Below are 21,907 nucleotides of genomic sequence, written 5' to 3' on the forward strand. Positions count from 1 at the left end.
TCACATTCTCCTTCCCAGTGGTCTTGGGAGACTGCATAGTTGCTCTGTGAAAGGCACCACTGCTGAGATTGAGAGAAGAGCACCTTGGGTGTCAGTCCTGCCCTTGCATGCCCAGAGGGAGGGGTGTGCACCTCGTTCTCCTGTTGGGAATTTCCTATGCTGCAGGTTTGCTGCTTGTTGTGAAAATGATGTCCTAGTGACTTGTCTTCTGCATAGTTATATAATCCCAGCACACTTCTGTATGATCTGTAGACTTTTATGGGGTTGTGGCCAGGTCAGTTTTTAAATGTTTGGAAATGTCCTATGGAACAACATTGCAGTGGCAGTGATGCTTGACAGGAGAATTGTATTACTGTTACCCTAGTTTTGGCTTAAGGGTGATGAGAAGATGAAATTTTTGATGGGTCAGTTTTAGTTGTGTATGTGTATGTGATTTATTTTTTAAAATTCAAACGTCTGTTATTCACAGCTTAGATATGCTGACTTTCTGATTATTCATCAGTCCCTTTACTGATGTATTTTCCTCCGAAAAACTACATTTTCTTCCAGACTGTTTTTGTCTGATGGTAAAGAATAGATTTTTCATTTGCAGTATAAAGTTGATCTGAGAAAAAATGTTTACCTTGGCTCTTCACTTGGCTTCTGTGAAAGAAACTTAATAAAATAATATGGGCAATTCCCATTACTAATCCTAACCATGTACAACAGAGGTCTGTACAGTAACATAGCAAAAATAAGTTACTGTACTTTTACTTAGTCATTGCCTGTTTTAGACTAAGGAGCAGTGAGAGACATTTATAAATAATGATACCTCAGATCACTTTTGTTAAATGTCCTCTAATATTTGGATATTTGGTATCTGGCTTGTGTTATCTTTTATACAATCTTGTCTTCTTTCTTTGTACTTCAGTTTAACAACTCTGTGGTTTCCTGTCTTCTTCTTGTGACACTCAGGTCCATCAGAATTTCCTGTGACTGTGACAATAGAGAGTCCTTCCTCCTCAGAAATTGAAGAGGTCGAAGATTCCTCAGAAAGTGTTCAGGAAGAGCCAGAGAAAATCAGTTTGAAACAAGAAGCATTGCAGGTACAAAGTTATCACTTTAAAGCTATAGAGAAGATTATTTTTCAAATGGAAGCCTGATTGCAACACTGCACAGCTTGAGTGAGGGTTCTGTTTTCTCCTCCCATCTGCATTGTATCCCCTTGAATGGTTCCTTAAGCTTACACCAAGGTTAAAGGTGGACATTTGAACTCTAAGAAATAAAAATCAAAACATGTCGTTAGTAATATAGTTTCCTTTCCTTAGAACCTTAGGATATTCGATTTAGGGAGAACCTTAGTGATCATAAGATAAAGAAATTGAGTTCTGAATGAAAATAGTCAGCTGATTCAGTGCTCTTGTTTTACAAATGAGAAAATTGACAGTTCTAGTTGAACTCTCTTTTTATAAGAGGAAAATATGGCCTCATTTTAAATAAAAGTAAGGTTGAAAAAAGTTTTGATGTTAATATTCTCCTTTCCTAAAATAAAAAACATCAAGAAGCTACATTATATTCCCTAATAAACCCGACATCTAATGTGATTCCATACTTTTGTTTGTACGGACAGAAAAGAAAAATTGATTTTCATAAGAAACTTTTGCACCTCAAAAATAATATATTTGTTTTATTTCAACTTTAATGCAGAGCTGAACATTTCTAGTAAATAAGGGAATACCATTTGGGGGAACCTTGTCTTTGTGCTACAAAGTCCATGTTTAATTTTTAAAAATTATTTAATATGATTCTCTTTTCGTATGAAACATGAAACTTGACAGGTTTCAGAACTAATTATCCCCTTATTGTAGGACTATGGTAATTACTCTTTGATTTTCAAAAGAGAAAGTTAGATTTTTATGTTTTTAATTAAAATTAATGATAATATAGAGAAATTTTAAGAAAACTTAGAAAATTATGAAATGTTACAGTAGGAGAAATCTATAGTTCATGTAGAGTTACCGCCTTTCGTTTTATAAATGAGCACCTACAATTTGTAGCACATAAGTGGTTTCTTAGTAAATTGCAGAGTACGACAAGACCCTAGAGCATCTAACCCGCATTCCTTGTCATTTTAGATGCGTTGTATTCATTTCCTTCATGAGTAGAACAGGAGATTGTATTTCTAAAAGCAGTGATAGACTGGGGAAGACCAAGAACTTTAAACACTGGGACCACAGAATAGCAGATTCAGAATGCACTGAGAACCCTTGCAGCTCTTCTCCGTTTTGACAAGACACTACAAGGATGGTATCAAAGTGTTTAAGTACATAAGCCAACAACAGTCAAGAGATTTCAACATAGTTTTGAAAGGCGGAAGACAAGTGGAAGAGTGTGAAACTGAAGCAGTAGAACAGAGGAAAAGCATCACCTAGAATATGCACAGGGACCACCTGCAACTGAGGAGGATTCTGACCCCACCTGCAGAAGTAGCTTCATGCTTTGATGCGCATGTAGGAGAGAGGGTAGATTTAGTTAAAAGTGTGACTGAAATAGGGGAGCTCATTGAAGGGTTGTGTTTGGAGGAGTGAACTCCCAGCCCCGCTCTCACGCTCCTGAAATGAGATGATTTCATTTTGAAAACAGTGAAACTGGGGAGAACTAGGGCAGCTAGTGTGAGTTTTTACACCCTAGAAAAGAGTGTTTGGGGGGGATCCTATTACAGTCACTCCCCACTTCTTCCTGCATAAGAAGCCAATCAATCGTTGACTTCAGGGAGCTTTCTGTGCTCATTCTTAAATAGAAAATAACTGTCATTTGCCTGATAGTTGAGTAAAGCTTACAACATGAGAGAAGGGGAAAAAGAGTGAAAACATATCCTGGTAGGACCGGGGACAATTTAGGGAACAAAATAATTTAAGCAAAAACCCTAATTAGTACCCTGAGAGAGGTTTAAAAAGAGCTAGCAACTATAAAATAAGACTAGGGTGTTAATTAAAAAGAGAATGGTCAGAAAGTAAGAGAGGTGTCTTGGAAATGAAAATATGGTTGCTGAAACAAATTCAGTAGGAATTTTAAAAATTTCTCAGTATATAAAAAAGAACGACACAATGGAAAATGTGATAGCAATATGTTAGAGAGGCTGCATCTGGGAGATCCAACATGTTACTATTAGAAACTCCAGACCCAGACAAAAAATGGAGGAAAGCTGTCAAAGGGCAACAAAATTCCCCTCAGCTGAAAGTAGACATCAGGCCTCAGATTGAAAATAGTTACTCAAGTTTTGAGCAAGATGAACAAGAATAGACTCATACCTAGGCACCCTTCATTGTGAAACTTTGAAATACTGAAAAAATAAATTAAAATAGAATAAAATACTGAGAGGATACATCCATTCCAGAGAGAAAAATACTGGTCACCTAAAAATAAAGTTAAAATCTGACTTTATCATAGTTGTCATCAGCACCATGGATGCTGGAAGGCATTAGAAAGATATCTCCAAATTTTTCCAGCACATAATTTTCACCCTAGGGTTTTGTATCCAGCCAAACTATTAGTCATAAGTGGAGGCTGAATGAGATATTTTGTACACAAAGAAATTTGAAAAATTTACCTCCTGTGCTACACCTTAAGCTATTTATAGAAATAATCCAGCAAAATAAGGCAATAAACCAAGAAGGAAGGTAATAGGGGATTCAGTGCAGAGAGCAGCTAGTCTAGATTGGAGAGGCTTCTATTGATTGTGTGATTGAGAGCTTAGAAACACCTTGAGGCATATTGTACTTACTAGGTATTAGGCACTGTTGGAAGGCAGGAGGGAGAGGAAGAGGAGAAGGAACTTGAACTCCAGAGGAGAAAAGGCTATACTGACATAAACATGAAGCAAACTAAACTATGGTTGATTTTTAACCTACTATTGGTGAGGAAGAGAAGAATCCACTTAAACTTGACACTATAGATGCCCCCGTTTTCAGTGACACACAGGGGTAATGACCACTTATCTAATTTGTTGTCCAAACCAGAACTTGTCCAAACTCCTTACACTTCAATAGTGTAAGGAGGCACTCTGATGCTGTAATATCAGGACAACAGGTATAAACTGGAACAGCCCAAGGCGGCTTGGGGTATGTGGTCACCCTGCACAAGGGCAGTGACACTGACACAGTATGGAACGAGGTGTAGTCTATACACAAAGACACAGTACATCTGCAGTGGGCAATATTAATTTAATTGTAATAATGGCAATACTGTCTTGGTTTGCTGCTTTTATTGTCAACTTGCATGTAATAACAAATAACTAACCTAAACTATACTTAGTATGTATTAGTATTAACTTGGTATGTACTGAAATGTATTGTGTGCTAGTATGTACTTAGTATATGTTAGGCTCTAAGTGTTTTTGTCATTTAATCCTCTGAATAGCCTTATGAGGTTGGTGCTAATATCATTCCCACTTTTGAGAAAAGGATGCTAAGACAGGGAAGGAACTTGCCCAGGCTGTACGGAATTTAGGGTTGGATCGAGGCTTTGAGTTTAGGCTCTCTGCCTGTTCTCTTAAACCTTACTCCCTACTGACTCTCAAATAACAGAAGACTTAACTGCACATAGAACAAAATATAAATTTCAACTTTGACAACGTAAAAGCTAGGTTTGGAAGGTAGACAGGAGGTAGAAAAAAGGGAAGATGGTATGAATGTCCTCATTTTACAAAGCATGACGTTGAGAGAGTTTATAGTGGATCAACAATGTAGGTTTTTAAATATATCACTACAAGTCAAAGAGATCATGAGCAGTGGAATAACTAATGATGACATAACTTTACTGAGCAGTGTGGACATAGGAAAGAGTGTAAAGGAACTAAACCCTTACTTAGTAAATCAGAAAGTGAACAGATAATGCCTCAAATTTAGTCAGAAAATAGTCATGTAAGAGTATTACTTGGAAATGGAGAAGAATTCAAAATAACAATAGTTGGACCTCCCTGGTGGCGCAGTGGTTAAGAATCTGCCTGCCAAGGCAGGGGACACAGGTTCGAGCCCTGGTCCAGGAAGATCCCACATGCCACGGAGCAACGAAGCCCATGCGCCACAAGTACGGAGCCTGCGCTCTAGAGCCTGTGAGCCACAACTACTGAGCCCACGTGCCACAGCTACTGAAGCCCGTGCGCCTAGATCTTGTGCTCCATGACAAGAGAAGCCACTGCAATGAAGTGTAGCCCCCACTCGCCGCAACTAGAGAAAGCCTGCATGCAGCAACGAAGACCCAACACAGCCAAAAATAAATAAATAGTAATTAAAAAAATAAGAATAAAAAATAACAATAGTTGACGTAAACCTCATAAAAAAGGAAATCCAAACAACCAGTAAACACAGAAAAGTGTACGACTTCATTAAGTAATAAGAGAAAAGTGAGTCAAAACCAATGAAACTTCATGCCAATCAGATTGACAAATACATAAATAAAGTCTGGTAGTATCATGTATTGTAGACCTGGAGTACTATGGGAATCTTCTACCTTGCTTATACTGGAGTATAAATCGACACAACTACTTTGGAAAGCATTTAGCACTCTCCATCAACTGAAGGTATATAAATAGCCTGTGACCCAGCAGCCCTCACCCCCGCCCTGCGTAAATGCACCAGAATAACCGGTACAGCAGGATTCCTGTCCATGATTTGCATTAGCACAAACTGAAAACAAACCAAATATCCATTAAGAGTCAAAAATTAAATAAATTATGTGTATTCGTACAGTGGGAAAACTATCAAGTAATAAAATTGTATGAACTAGAGCTACAGGCTGCAATGTGGATGAATTTTTTAAACCAATGTTGAGTGAAAGAAATAAGTTAGAAAAGACTTCATATACTATGATCCTCTACATAAAGTTAGATGTTGACAAAACTAAACTCTTTTGTTAGGGATGCATGCAAGTTAAAGGAAATGATTGTCGAGAAATGAGGATGGTGTTTAACCGGGAAGAGGGAAGGAGCTTGTGATGAGAAAACGATATGGGGGGTTTTTGAGATGCTGACAAGTATCAATACTTTCAGATTCGAGTAGTGGTTATGTAAGTATTCTCTTTTTATTTGTCACATTGACAGTTTTGTCCTGTGCACTTCTCAGTACACATATCGTATTTTACAATTAAAAACCTGCTTACAGGGGCTTCCCTGGTGGCACAGTGGTTGAGAATCTGCGTGCTAATGCAGGGGACACGGGTTCCAGCCCTGGTCTGGGAGGATCCCATATGCCGCGGAGCAACTAGGCCCGTGAGCCACAGCTACTGAGCCTGCGCGTCTGGAGCCTGTGCTCCGCAACAAGAGAGGCCGCGATAGTGAGAGGCCCGCGCACCGCGATGAAGAGTGGCCCCCGCTTGCCACAACTAGAGAAAGCCCTCGCACAGAAACGATGACCCAACACAGCCAAAAATAAATAAATTAATTAATTAAAAAAAAAACCTGCATACAGAATCGGTCGCTTCTTGAGTGCTGGATGTGGGAGTGGGATGAGACTATTTCATTTTAAGCCCTTCACTACTGCTTGCGTTCACATGTTCATTCATTCAGCATTAATTGAACATATGCTGTGTACCAAGCACTCTTCTAATTTTATATGTGTTTTAAGTCATGTAATCCTCACAAGAGCTCTGTGATATGGGAGCTTATCTCCATTTTATAGATGAGGAAGTTGAGGCCTAGAGTTGTACAACTTGTCCAAGGTTATATAGCTAATGGGTAGTGCCAGGCCCATTTGCCTCAGAGAATCTGAATTTTTACAATATAATATAAAAGAGAAATTTAATTACTAATTATAAGCAAAAAATTGCACATTAAAGAAGATGACAAGTTTTCATCTATCCAGTTAGAGAAAAACACACGTCTGTCTTTCACACACGTACATCTTGTATTGGTAAGGATTTTCCTTATTAAGCAATTATTTATTGACCGTCTACGTTGTGCTAGGCACAGGTGCTGGGGATAAACACTTAATAAAATACACCCCCTATCTTCAAACAACTTGCACTCTAGGTGAGGAAGTAAGCCAACAGTTATAGTAGAGGTTATATACCAAGTGATACATCGCTGATGGCAGTATAAAATCTCAGAACTCTTTTGGAAAGAAGTTTGGAGATAGGCACCTCAGAGCCTTAAAAATATTCATTTGCTTTGATCTCAAACTCATTTTTATGGATTTATTTTAAGAATGTTATTCTCAATATGGAAAAAACCTTCATGCATAAAAACGGTTATTTTGTCTTATAATATTGAAAAGTTGGAAAGAATTTAAATGTGTAAAATGGTTAACCAGTAAACCCACTCAGTGGAATATATTGTAGCCCACAGAAAAAAATCAAGGTTATGAATCCCCTGATTATATGAGAAATGATTGATTTCAATGTTAAATGGAGAAAAGTTGAACATAAAATTTGATATCCAATATGATGGGAGCTTTGTCCCAGAAAAATCACCCTAGCCAGTGTACAGAAGGGAGGAAGGAGAGCAGATGACAGGAAGGAAAATTATTCCAAAGCCTTATCATTAGTCTTACTTAAGTAATAGAATATCAAGCAATTTTACTTTCTAACATTTTTGGTTCCATATTTCCATGTAAGGGACATGAATTATTAATACTTTGTAGGAGGAGGGTACACTTTTTCACAAAAATTTCACACTGTGTTCTAATTCCCTCCATTAGAGGGAGAAACTATTTCATGTAATTGCACTTTGATGTGCTATTTAGAACCAGTCAGGAATTTTAGTCTACTTTCCTCTGACTGTGGTGAGGATATTTTGTTTGTTTGCTTATTTGCTTAGAATTTCTTTGAAATCAGTTTTAGAAGATTGATTAAACCATTATACTAAAAGTAGAGGAATTTTGCAATTTTTTTCCCTTTTTCCCCATTGAAAACTTGACTGGCTTTAGTAATGAAACATTAAAGAATTTGAAGTTCTTAGACTCTCAATTTTTTAAACATGCTCTGAATATAAAAATATATGTTCATTGAGCAAATCTTTGAAAACAGTGAACAACTTATTGAAGGAAATAAAAGCCACCTCTGCATGTACACACACCTAATCTGCTCTTTTGTCTTAAAAAAGTATCAAAAATATTTTGCCATGTCACTAAATACTCTTCTACATCAGAGAATTTGATTAAGCTTATGCATCATCTCCCAGGAGAAACGCACAGATATATTTTGAATGTAGAACTCCTGAAGCCCATTCATTAACTCTGGTTGAGACCTCTTGTCATTCTTTTCTTAGTGGCTTCACAGCGCATTCCTTCATACGGTGAGCTATTTTTATTGAAACCAATCCCAATTTGGAGGCTCTTAGCTTTCTTCTAGGGTTTGGTTATAAACAATCTTATGACATCATGTTGGTAGATAAATCTTTGCCCACATCTTTGATTTTCTTAGGGTAAACTCCTGATGTAGGACTGTTGTTAGGTACCTAAAGCTACTCTCCAGAAAGTGATACCAGTTCCTCTCCCAATGATGGCATATAATAGAGTTCCTCATTCTTTAAGTGATTGTTCAAAGCAGTTAAAATGTATAAATATACGTATAAATATACCTTACTGTTTTCATAAGTATTCTGATTGTTTATCGCTGCATAAGAAACCACCCTGAAACAGTGGCCCAAAACAATGACAATCATTTATTTTGTCCACGAACCTGGAGGTTGAGTAGAATATTAATTCTTTTACTACACTCTCACTGACTGAAAACAATACCTATTTGACTAGCTCACAGTTCTGCAGGTCAGAAGTCCAGGCACAGCGTGACTGGGTTTCCTGCTCAGATACACACTGGAACATGTGGGTTCCCTCCTGAGAGTGTTAAAGCACGTGAAATTTAAGTGTAAACATTGAGCCCCAAAGGTTGGATGTTCACCATAGTTTGTGTGGGTCACAGAGCTGAAATCAAGATGTCAGTCTGGCTGTGTTAGCATCCAGAGGCTCTGGGAAAGAATGCCTCCAAGCTTCTTCGGCTTGTTGGCATAATTCAGATTCTGCAGTTGCAGGACAGAGGTCCCCATTTGCTTGCTGGCTGTCAGTCGGGGGACGGTCTCAGCTCCTAGAGGCCTCTCACTTGCCTTCCCTGCCGCAGCATTGGACTTCTTCAGAGCGAGCAATGGAGAGTCTCCCTCTTGTCCCTTTTGTACTTCAATTCAGGAAGAGTTCAAGTCCTTTTCATGGGGTGCCCGAGTAGGTCACATCCACCTAGAATAATCTCCCTATCTTAAAAAATCAACTGATTTTGAATCTTAATTCCGTCTGCAAAATCCCTTCACTACAGCACCCAGATTTAGGGTTTGATTGGATAAGTGGAAGGTTTGTGTACTTCAGTAAGTAGGAGTCTTAGGGGCTCTGTTAGAATTCTGCCTATTGCAAGCAGTGTCCCCACTTCAAGGACCGAAGTGTATTAGTTCCTGAAACTCCTAAGAGAGTTTATCAGTGTTCATTTTATTTGATTGACCTTGGTGAGTGGGAAGACTACCACCTCCATGAACAGGAATGGCACCCAGCTTCCTGAGTCCACAGTGTGGCTCTGCTACTTAGTGGTGTCACCTTGGCTGTGCTGCTCTACTTACTCTGCTTCTCTGCCTCCGTTTCCCTCATCTGTAAAATAACATGGAGCTAGTGATTGTTCTTTCCTCGTAGGTTTTTTTTTTTAATAAATTAATTTTATTTATTTATTTTTGGCTGTGCTGGGTGTTTGATACTGCTCACGGGCTTTCTCTAGTTGCGTCGAGCGGGGGCTACTCTTCGTAGTGGTGTGCGGGCTTCTCATTGCGGTGTTTTCTCTTGTTGCGGAGCACGGGCTCTAGGCACGCAGGCTTCAGTGGTTGTGACACAGGGGCTCTAGAGCGTAGGCTCAGTGGTCGTGGCGCACGGGCTTAGCTGCTCCGCGGCACGTAGGATCTTCCCGGACCAGGGCTCGAACCCGTGTCCCCTGCACTGGCAGGCGGATTCTTAGCCACTGCGCCACCAGGGAAGCCCCCCTCTTAGGGTTTTGATGATTAGATTATTTAATGCCCAGGGAACTCCAGGAACAGTGCTTGACTGTAAATTGCTTTAAAAGTGATTACTTTTTAAAAAATGCTTTTGAATCTGCAATTATGCAATTCAGGTATATTAAGCATGTTCATTAATAGGACTTCCTACTATAAAGAGACCCACAAATAAAAATAGAAGTTTTCTTTCTTGGTCTTAACTATTTATTTCTGACTTGCTATGTTATACGCATATGCCTTTTATGGTGGGCTGCCACAAATTTATGTTGGAAAAAGTGGAATTTAAATAAATCTTTACTATGCTAATTTGATAGATTTTGATAATTCATTTCACTAGCATGGTATGATATTACCAGTAGCAGACTAAAACCTGAGTTCACTTCTGGCTCTGCCCCTAAATCCTGATGAGTCCTATAGCTGGAAAGGCTTTTGGATATTATACTACGAATTAGTTATAATATTTACTCTGTTTGTTTAGGAAAAACTGGAGGAGTGCCTAAAGCAGTTAAAGGAGGAAAGAGTAATAAGACTTAAGGTTGATAAATGAGTCAATGAGGCAAACCATTTCTTACACTTTTGAGAGTGTTTTCGTTTTATTTTGATTTGATTTTAAGCCATATACACATAGTTTGTAAACTTTAAAACTGTAATATGATGGGCTTCCCTGGTGGCGCAGTGGTTGAGAGTCTGCCTGCCAATGCAGGGGACACGGGTTCGAGCCCTGGTCTGGGAAGATCCCACATGCCGCGGAGCAAATGGGCCCGTGAGCCACAATTACTGAGCCTGCGCGACTGGAGCCTGTGCTCCACAACAAGAGAGGCCATGAGAGTGAGAGGCCTGCGCACCGCAATGAAGAGTGGCCCCCGCTTGCCGCAACTAGAGAAAGCCCTCGCACAGAAGCGAAGATCCAACGCAGCCATGAATGAATAAATAAATAAATAAAAATTAAAAAAAAAAAAACAAAAAAAAAAAACAAAAAAAACTGTAATATGTTGCAAATTGGTTGTATCATATGGACTTTTGCATTTACTGGTATTTAGTGATCATATGATCTATATTCCAGAAAGCATGTTTTTAAAAATGTGAAAATCTCGTTGTGTGTGTGTGTGTGTGTGTGTGTGTGTGTGCTTTCATATGACACTAGCTTATTTTCTGTTCATGATTCTTTGATTCAAAAAAGCACTTTTTGTGCATATACTGTATATACAGTAGCATAAAAGACATGATGAGACTCTCCTGGCAATGAATTAGGAAAGTGAATCATTTAAATAAATTTAAGACATTGGAAAACTTGTACGAATGCAATGCAAGATAAAAATATATACTATAAGAATTACATTAGGTAATGTGCATGAAAGCAAGGCATAATCTAAAAAGTTCCATCTAAATATACTTTATCATAGGTTGAACATAGGGAGGAATTTTTCAAAGTGCATCCATTGGATTGGTGGACACTCATTCAATAAATGTTGAACATCTGCTTATATAAGGCAAAAGGGGCATCATGAACATAACAGCCTTTCTGAGAAATACTAGAGTTGAGCTTATAGGGGCTTTTAAGTGCATAGGTGATGAGTGGAAGGGGAAGAGTGCACGGGAGTGAATATTTTCAAGAAGCCAGAGAAAATATTGGTGATCGTACATTTAATAAATTGGGTTGGGTAAGATTTAGGACTTTTAAACGTAAGCATTAGATATTTTGCTCACTAAAGTTAACTCTTAACATTCAGCAGAGTTGTAATATGTTTTGTTCAAATCAGATTCTATAATTCACTTTCTAATTTAAGGGAAACTTAAAGCAGGTAATTTTCTAATGTGGAATGAGGCTTCATTATGAATTTAACCAGTTAGAAATGTGATCTTTTGTGAAAGGTCATTAATAAAACGATAACTTTGGTTTATTTATATACCACCTGTTATATAGGAAACTTTGTTGGGTGCCTGGGGGTTTTGGTTATTATGTGATATGGTCTCTGTCTTTACTGGTGGAGAGTTAGGTTAATTACAGATTAATTACATTTTGAGTGTTTTAGTTTTGTTCCTTGAAACTAGACAAGACTACTTTTGATGACAATGAGAAAAAAGCATGTCAGACATTTTCAGTCTTCTTTTATACCTGGAACATGAAAATGCCCAGTTAAGTAATATAAATTTCTCTTTGTCTGAAGGCCTTCATGCCCACTCATTGACAAGCATGATCCTGGATGATGAAGGTGTTTTGGGCAGCACTGAGAATTCTTTTCAGAAGTTCCATGCTTTCTTGGATCTCCTTAAAGATGCTGGGTTAGTTCATTTCTCTTCATGGCGTTCTTCTCTTTGAGACTATAATGGTAGTTTGCTGAGGAACTGGAGCAATTTTCATCACTTACGTGGCCATATTTAGCCAAATTTAGGGGAATTATAGGTAATATAGTTGACGTTTTAAAATGAGGAATTACATTTTTTAAGAAATGCAAATAGGGGAGCCTGCCTTGGTAGAGTGGGGAGCCCATTATAAAAGAGTAACCTGTAGACAGAGTAATTAGTAGGTATAGTTTTTTGTAAAGACTAAATTGAAGGCAGTTTTCATTGAAAATATTCGGGAATGGATAAGAATTTTCCTATCTTTCATTTATTTTGCTTGTTTGATAAGTTTGCATTAAAGTTATTTTTGTCTTAGACATAAAAATTATTATTAATCTTCAGGGAAGATATAGGTCAGTGGTTCTCAACCGGGAGCAATTTTGCTGAAAGAGGGAAGTGGAGATTGATAGTTGATGGAGTGGTGTTTTGTCAGTGAATGAATTGGTGTTGGGAAGGAAGGAACAAACACATTCTTGGAAACTGGAGGAAAGGTGGTAAAGAAGTGTGGGAGTGGAGGTGTGACAGGCAGTGGACGGGGTGGTACATGTTGAAGCTGCTAGTGAGACAGTGGGATGTTTCCTAGAGGATGAATCTGGAAAGGGCTGAGAATTTGGGGGAGAGAGAGGCTTGTAGTCTGGAGTAGGATGTTGGCTTTTAAGATTTTAGAAGTATTTCATGATTGTAGGTCCGGGGAAATCTAAACTGCTCTTATGTGATTATAATAACCTTTGTCTTTTCTCCTTTCCTCCTCTGGTCCAGGCTTGGGCAGCTGGCCACAATGGCTGGTATAGATCAGTCAGATTTTCATTTACTAGGTCGTTCCCAGATGAATTCTACTGTTAGTAGTCCACCTAAAGAAGAAAAGAAGGCACTTGAAGAAGAAAAATCAGAATCAAAGCAGAGTGCCCCAGTACAAACGCAAAATCTCCAAGTAAGTGGACAGGACAGCAGTTAATGATTCTAAGAGTGATTAGCAAAAAGGAAATGACCAAGTCAGAGAGAAAATAATAATGGTCAGTCTCTAATAGTTCACATGCTTGGGAGCTAGAAGATTGTGGAGTCCTCTCCAAATCTGAGATTAGTAAATGTGGGCCCATTTCATGATACTGTATTGTTGTACATAAGAAAACTGGAAGTTCTTTAGAAAATTTATGAGTTAAAGCAAACTCTCCTTAATGAAGAAAGAAAACATTACAGAAAATCTTCCAAATTTTAAATTGTATAAATGTCTATTCTATTCATATTTTATCTAGGTTTCTATTTGTATGCAGTCAGCTTACAACGAAGGAACACTAATGAAGGTACACGTATTGACAGAATTTTTAAAATAAGTAATCTTGATATAGCTAATACATAAGATATTATAGTGACTCACCTGGTCATGGGAATGGGAGGGGAAACATGTCAACTTTTCCTCTAGTCTTACTTAGAGCCCCCTTCGCCCACCTCAGCCAATCTCAGACTGGTCTTGGGAACTGACAACTTGAGAACACAGTCTGGTCACAAACAATATACTGTTTACATGTGCCTGGAGGATAGAAAAGAAATTAATTTTCTTACAGAGTAGGGTTTCATTTTTAGTGAGGGAAAGGAAATGGGTAATAACTACCCCAATCACCAAAGTCTGAAAATGTAGCGGACATAGCCTTGGATATAGCTAGGTTAAGTTGAGAATCACTTGGCAAGATATAATTAGAAAAAAACTGGCTCTGAAATCTTCTGAATAATCAATTACTGTGTTAATAATAAGATCACAGAATAACATTGACGTTTTGAACTCTACTTTTTAATGGTTGGCTTTGTTCATCACTAAATTTTTGTCTTGTCTTTTGTCTTTCCCTCCAGTTTCAGAAAATTACAGGTGATGCTGGGCTTCCTTTGCCTCTCGACTCCTTCCATGTCCCAGTCTCTACTCAGGAGGCCTTAGAAACTTCCAAAGACAACCTAGGGGTCCCAGTCACAGAGCAGCGGCAGGAGTCTTTTGAAGATTTCATTGCTAGAACATGTTCTCCCTTCAGCAGACGTCATTTCTGGAACTGGAAGTCAAAGAAAAGAAGAGGAATTATCTAGAAATAGCAGGTCTTCTTCAGAGAAAATGAGCAAAGCAGGTGAATATACCAAAAAATACTCTGCTAAGAAACAACCTGGGAAGGACCTGTATTCCTGCTCTGACTCACCTGTAAAGCAGAAAAGCAAAGGAATTGGGCAAAAGAATTCTTTGGTTAATAAACCAATTAAAAGTGAGTCTTTGAAAAAACACATTTCTGTTAAGAAAGAGAGTAGAATAGTGACTGTTTCATCAAAGACAACTAAAAGTAAACTCAGTCTACTAGAACATTCTGAAAGTGATACTCTTGGATCTGATTGTGAATTTTAAGAAAGCATCCATACTCTATTACGCCTAACATAGGACTAAATCTTTTAAAATTATGTTTTTGCCTTCAAATTTTAATAAACTACTTATGTTTTTATTATAGCATATGGTGTTTTCAATTACTTGACTGGAAGCCATTAGAGAAAGATTTATCTATACTTTTTTATTATAATGAAAGTTTTGGTGTATTTTTCCTTGTGACACTTTGCACCATTCATTCAGCTAGTGTTTACTGAGGTCTTCATATGTACAGTACTTTTCTGGGTGCCGTTGCTTTCAGCAGTGAACAAAATAAAGCCTTTACTCTCCTGGAACTAGCACTCTGTGGTGGGAGAAAACATAAACAACAAAACAGGGTAAGGGGTAAAAAGAGATGGGAATAATAAATGGAACAGTTTTACCATTTGGTTAAATGTCAAACTATTATAAATCACATGGCCAGAAGCCACGTATTTTAATTCACAATAACCAGAGAGCCTCAAACATTTATCAAGGCACTTAACCGTGTTTATGGATTACAGCAACGTTATGAGGTTGGGAACTATTACCATCCCCATTTTATAGATGAGGAGTCTGAGGAGACATTATGTGAGTTGCCAAGAATTACACAGCTATAAGTAAGTGGTAAGCTGCGATCTGACCCGAATCCATGCTCCTTTGTTTTTAAATGTACGGACTTTATTATGTTTCATTTGTTTCTGATTTATGTGATTTTTTTCTTTAAAGATATTTTTTGATGTCGACCATTTTTAAAGTGTCTATTGTATTTGTTACAGTATTGCTTCTGGTTTATATTTTGGTTTATGGCCGCAAGGCATGTGGGATCTTAGCTGTCCGACCAGGGATCAAACCCTCACCCCCTCCATTGGAAGGTGAAGTCTTAACCACTGGACCACCAAGGAAGTCCCCCTTATGTGATGATTTTTATGACAATTTTTTTAAATTTTATTTTTTATTGACGTATAGTTGAATTACAGTGTGTGTTAATTACTGCTGTACAGGAAAGTGACAGTTATACATTTATATACATTCTTTTTCATATTCTTTTCCATTACAGTTTATCACAGAATATAGAGTATAGTTCCCTGTGCTCTACAGTAGGACCTTTTTGGTTTTTTTAAAATACATCCACTTTTTTTTTAATAAATGTATTTATTTATTTTTTTATTTTTGGCTGCGTTGGGCCTTCATTGCTGCACACGGGCTTTCTCTAGTTGCGGTGCACAGGCTTCTCAATGTGGTGGCTTCTCGAGTTGCAGAGCATGGGCTCTAGGTGCATGGACTTCAGTAGTTGTGGCATCAGACTTAGTTGCTCTCTGGCATGTGGGGTCTTCCCAGACCAGGGCTCGAACCCGTGTCCCCTGCATTGGCAGGCGTATTCTTAACCACTGCGCCACCAGGGAAGTCCCATGTAGGACCTTTTTGTTTATCCATCCTGTATATACACCAGTTTGCATTTGCTAATCCCAAACTCCCAATCCAACACTCTCCCACCCCCTCCCCCTTGGCAACCACCAGTCTATTCTCTATGTCCTTGGTTATGTTTCTGTTTCACAGATAGGCAGAACCCAGGCTCTTAATTACTTTGTTATCCTGTTTCCTTGTTAAGAGAGGAAGGGTTTAAGGAAGGCACCGAGAGAGAAGCCAGTGAGCACTAGAGGTGCAAAAGAGTGGGGCTATCAGAAAGCACACCTGTCTCCTTCCCCCATCGTGAGCCTAATTTTTAAATGGCAGAGTATGTAAGAGTATGTGATGACACATCTCTGGATTAAATTATGTCTCCTGGTAAAACATGTACAGATAAGTCTTTAGTTCATTCAGACTGAAAGGTGAGATCAGAGAAGAGCTGGAGTGTCAGATTTCTTCTAGAAGTTCCTGCCTGATTGTTACTAAGAGGGCTACTACAGTACTAGTTAGTTCATTAGTCATGGATTGAGTGTTAGAGGAGCGAAACAATGAGCAAGATGTAGCGTTGGCCCTTTAGCAGTGGAGTGAGAGGGGAAGACACACAGCAGATGTCTCATCCTGCACGTGACATGCTGTGACAGGCATATTCAGGGCGTTTTGTCAGTGTTTGTGGAAGAAGAGGGGGAGCTGTGAGGCAAAGAAAAGTCATCAAAAGAGGCAGTTCCTAAGCTAAGTCTTAAAGAACTCGTGAAAAACTGGTGAGTCAGCCGGTGGAGGGCAAGGACACTCAAGGCAGAGAGGACAGCGGAAGTCCAGAGCCGTGAGTGTGCGAGGCGTGTGTCACGGCGCCACAGGCACAGGCTCTGGAGCATCAGTGCAGTGTCACCAGGCAGTGGCAAGCGCCCCTAAAGGAGGCAGCGAGGAGGAGGAGAGCAGGTCTTAGCCATCCATGTGCGTGGAGCTGGTTTCCTCAGAAAATAGCTAAGAATGGAAAGGACAAGTTCAGGTGGCATTTTAGACCACTGACGTCAGTATGGATGAGGAATCTGAAGAAGCCTGGAGACAATTATGCCCCACTCTTCTGAGGAGCAGTGTTTTTTATTTTCGAGTGGGACTTTCATGCTGCCACCTCCTCTCCTGGCCCTACTGAAAGGTTTATAGGCCGGCAGAAGGGAGAACCTGGCTTAAGTAAAGTTAATCAGGTTTCTTTACTGCACAGCTTCTCGGGGCTGCTGTAGGCTAATGTTCATTCTGGATCGTCACAGCAGGCGTATGGTACACAGCCATCCTCAAAGCTATTTGACTCTAGAGTCCTTTTTTAATAGAAGTGTCTAACAACTGGTTCCAGCAAACAGCAATTTGGTAACTTCTAGACCAGATAATAACAAGAAGAAAGGAGTCTGAAATAAGGTATAGAAGAAGCGAGGAAATAAGTTCTAATTGTATTTAGGAAATTACAAGCAAGACTTGATCTTGGGAAGTAAGGAAGAAGTAGGAGGCGGAGGCTGAACCCCCATCTGTGTGACTAAGGTTGGGTGGTGGTATCATTGAGTTTGGAAATAGGGGATAAAGAACTGAATTGAGGAAAATACTTTAGTCTGGACATGTAGAATTTTAAAGCACATGTAGAATTCAGGAGACAAACTGGTAGATAACTGGACCTGCACGTGAAGACATGGAAAGATAAAAATTTGAATTTCATCAGCACTTAGCAGTCATTAAAATCATGAAAATGGATGAGATTTCAGAGAATTGTGAGTACTGACAACGTTTAAGTAGTAAGCAGAGAAAGAATTCTGGGAAGGAGAGAGGTGATAGAATTTCAAGAAGGAGGAAGTAGATGACAGTGTCATCCTTCAGAGAATGTAAGTGTCCATTGGATTTGGGCAGTTAGGTCCCCAGTGACCTTAGAGCAGTTCAGTGAAGTGGTGGACAAGAAAGCCAGATGGCAATAAATTGAGGGTGTAGGGCTGCTTGTGGGGGCCAGGCGGGGCTAGTGAAGACAGTGGGAATAGGCTACTCTGAAGGAGTTTGGATGAAAAGAGAAAATAATTAGCAAAAAAGAATTTTTTAGAATGAGAAGGACTTATATTTTATATGTTGAAATGAAGGAACCGATAAAGGAGATCCTGAAGATGTCGATAATAATTTAGAGAACTGGGGAAACATGGACATAGGAATAAGAATAAAACCTTGCACAGTATATAAAAATCACTTGTATCCTTCGAGTTGGATGGATACTGGTAAGTCTGGGAGGAAATAAAGGTAAGAGGAGATAGAAGTTAAATGAGTTTATACTGATAGCCTCAGTTTTCTTTGACACAGATTTTTCAGAGACACATATATACACATACATAATTACAGTTTTAAAATTCTTTCATAGTTACATGTTTTATTAATCATGTCTGAGAAAAGTCATTGATTTTCATTTTGTACAGCATTATCTTGTAAGGACAAGATACAGTGACAACTTCCAAGCTTTTTGCATATCAGAGCTGAAACTGAAAGTATCTCCATAATTGAATTTTCACTTCTTATTTGTAATCAGTTTATCCTTAGGAGGATACTTTCATAGTGTTTGATCACAGATGAGTTTAGGCACTGCTATCACCCAATAATGTTAAGCATCTGTCAGGTTCTCTCCTATACTATATATTAATTTTTTCTCCATTAAGCAAATATTTATTGGTGGCCTGTGGGAACAAGATACACCTAGGTCCTCTTTCCTTGGTATATTCACAAAAGCCTCTGAAACTAAATTTCCAAGTCAGGCCATACTAAGGCTGGCATAAGTTTTCATCATTAATAGTTTTTTTGTGTTTGTGGGGATTTTTTGTTTTTGTTTTTTTGAAGCAAGGATAAGACACTGTCTTAACTCAGTAGTTGTCCATTGATTAATAAGTCAAAGAAGACATAGATGAAGCATGGTACTTTGAATATCCTTTCCACAGAATAGATAATGGGCCGTCCTGAAACTCTGGTGAGATGCTTATCATTTTCAGATTTTGGAGTGGCAGAGAAAACCCTATTACACCTTGAATTATCACTAGAAACATGAATTCAGCCAAATAAAAACAGTGCCTCTGCCTACTGAGGTTGTCAATTTCCATCTTAACAAAAGTGAACATTTCTCCTTTAGATTAAAATCAAGAAAATCCCCTCTGTCCGGGATGCAATAATGGGGTACAAGAAAGGAAAACTGAAGATATTCCCTCTTTACACCTGAACAGTGAATTCATTCTGATATCAAATATTTGTTATGATTCTGCTATGACCAGGTGCTTTATTGTGTTTAGAGATCAAGTTACTGTTCATTCTTGGTAAGTAAGAAAAATCCATGTTTTAGGACTCTGAATAGTAACTTTATATATTTTATATATATATTAAAAAAATATATATTATATATAATATATATTCCACCTATTCAACAAACTTGTAATTTTCATCATCTCTTATGAATGATGAACTGTATTTACTCTTTGGAAAGGGCTTATAGGGAATTAAAGTCTCCATATACTTTTCATATAAGACCATGGAAACCAAATTCTCAAGTGGGAGCAAAGTTAGGTTTTGCTATGAAGGTTTATGCTTGCCTGGCCTTAGAGTGGTAGGCCAGGAACTCAAGGTGGAGTTTCTTTCCTCTAAGTTACTTTCATTGATGCCACCCTGAAAAAATTTGGAGGGAGTATTTTTTGAAATAGCTTTATCTCAGTAACCCTTTAAAAATGCTTCAGGGTATGGGGAACATAACTGTCAAAATGTTCAAGCAACTCTTGTTGATTTAAGTGTAATTGATCAGGAGCAATACAGGAAAGAGCTGGGTACAAAAGACAAAAGGCCCGAGGCTATTTCATGTATAGTTTTTGGCTTATTGTACAAAACAGAGAAAGTCTCATACACTCACACAGCCAAGGTCCCCTACTGTTCTCTCCTTTTAGCATAAATAAAAGAGAGCTAGTTTCTCAATAGCAGCATTCTATCCTTAAGTGGGTACACAGTGATATTCTAATGGTCTCTGGAGCAGGGAATAATTCCGTGGCAGCTCTGACCTCCAGTCACAGGGCTCTCTGTAACTTAAGTCTTTCATAGCCAAGGACTATAATCATTATTTCGATTTCTATTTAGCATCTCAAAATTGAAAGGATTCCATGGACAACAAAACAGTAAGTGATTTCATGAAGTGTTTTAGTATGGATAAAGTAATAAACTATAAAAATACAAATCATCAGTAAATCTTTTTCTTTCCGGAGAACTATATTCAGAAATTAATGCAAGCATCTAAGGTGCGCATGTGTGTTTTTTCACCCGTGATCATGTTTGTGTGTGTGTGTGTGTGCATTCCACTGCTACAGGAGACATGCAAAATAATATCAGATTTGCTACTATATGAAGTACTGGTTTCTCCCAAGAACTGTGTTCATTCAGGAAGGTGAGTGCCCTACCACCACATCGCAGTCATATCTCATCACCTTCGGCAGGAATAATTTACACTTTAACCTTACATGCAGGTGTATTAAATTAGTATTACTCATCAGAACTTGCTTATTAATAAAACAAGCTGAATTAGCCACTGCAGAATCATATTTGGAAATTCAATGACAATTTTACATTTTTAATAAAGGCTCAGAAATATTGCAGAGCAGGTGGTACAGAAAACTGTGGTCAAATTTGACATTCATTAATAATTGAAGTGTGGAATGTGACAGGTGAAAATTGATATTGATTTCTTTCCTCTAATATTTGGAAGAGTTCTAAAAGGTAAATAAAATGACATAACAAGACATATCAAGTCTCACTGATTTCTTTGATCACCTCCTCCCCACATATCACTCCTTCGCCTACCATGTTTTGAATAATTCAATGCCCATAGTCTTTCCAGTTCAGTGCATTATAAAACACTCAAGCTGGGTTTCAATCATATTAGACTGAAAGCTGAACTTTTTATGAAAGATTATTTAAAACAAAATGCGTCTTGAGCCCAACAGCTTTTGAAACCAAACAATCCTGGGAGTTCAGTAAGGAAATGTCAACACTGTGGAGAACTTTGGGATTCAGAAAATTCAGTAATATTATTTGATGTATGTTAACCGTATCAATATTAACAAGCTTCTGCTTGATTTCAGCACTGATTTGAGAGCTGTGTTACTGATTTGAGAGCTGAGTTAACTAGTTGTGAAAGCACTGAGAGAGTTGTTCTTGGGTTGAACTTGACCTGCCTCATGGAATGCTCTCTGTTTTATCCATCTTGAAAAGCTTTATTCAAGTGCATTTCTCTGCCTTCCTTCTTCTCACCTGCACCCCTTGGGAAAACGAAAGATGCTCAAATATAGATGTTAACACTGCAGATGCTCTGTTTGGCAATGGTGTCTTTCAGCTTCCCAATAAAAATTTATATTGCTGACCACCCATTTGACTGAAAAGTGACTCATTTTACTGACAGATATCTGGATTGAGATGCCAAAAGAAATAGGTCATTTCAAATTTCCTTTTTAATTTGAAGTCATAGCTTTGTGTTGCAACACTACTTGTTCAAAAGTTAGATCATGAAGGTTCCTTTCTATGACCTCCAAATAATTAATCAAAATGGTCTTCAGGGCTTCCCTGGTGGCACAGTGGTTGAGAATCTGCCTGCCAATGCAGGGGACACGGGTTCGAGCCCTGGTCTGGGAAGATCCCACATGCCGCGGAGCAAATGGGCCCGTGAGCCACAATTACTGAGCCTGCGCGTCTGGAGCCTGTGCTCTGCAGCAAGAGAGGCCACGACAGCGAGAGGCCCGCGCACCGCG

General features: G+C 38.5%; 1 protein-coding gene and 1 long non-coding RNA gene across 5 annotated transcripts in view; one reads left to right on the forward strand and one right to left on the reverse strand.

Moving 5' to 3' along the window:
* Positions 1-897: 897 nt before the first annotated feature.
* On the forward strand, positions 898-14,658 carry LOC130707641 (centrosomal protein of 78 kDa-like). Its single transcript, XM_057543655.1, has 4 exons — positions 898-1,085; positions 12,166-12,280; positions 13,100-13,271; positions 14,186-14,658. The coding sequence occupies exons 2-4, from the start codon at positions 12,192-12,194 to the stop codon at positions 14,408-14,410; spliced, it is 486 nt and encodes a 161-aa protein (XP_057399638.1). The 5' UTR covers positions 898-1,085; positions 12,166-12,191; the 3' UTR covers positions 14,411-14,658.
* Positions 1,240-21,907, reverse strand: part of LOC130707642 (uncharacterized) — a 50,295-nt gene continuing 29,627 nt past the window's right edge. For 2 of the 4 annotated variants that reach the window (XR_009007627.1, XR_009007624.1), the window contains one exon: positions 14,105-14,376. This is a non-coding gene — a long non-coding RNA (uncharacterized LOC130707642). Of the gene's footprint in view, positions 1,255-10,724; positions 13,192-13,715; positions 13,869-14,104; positions 14,377-21,907 lie in introns of those variants that run through there. The other 2 variants (XR_009007626.1, XR_009007625.1) reach the window with 2 other exon arrangements.

The sequence above is a fragment of the Balaenoptera acutorostrata genome, chromosome 1, assembly GCF_949987535.1.
Source record: "Balaenoptera acutorostrata chromosome 1, mBalAcu1.1, whole genome shotgun sequence".
Taxonomy (NCBI): domain Eukaryota; kingdom Metazoa; phylum Chordata; class Mammalia; order Artiodactyla; family Balaenopteridae; genus Balaenoptera; species Balaenoptera acutorostrata.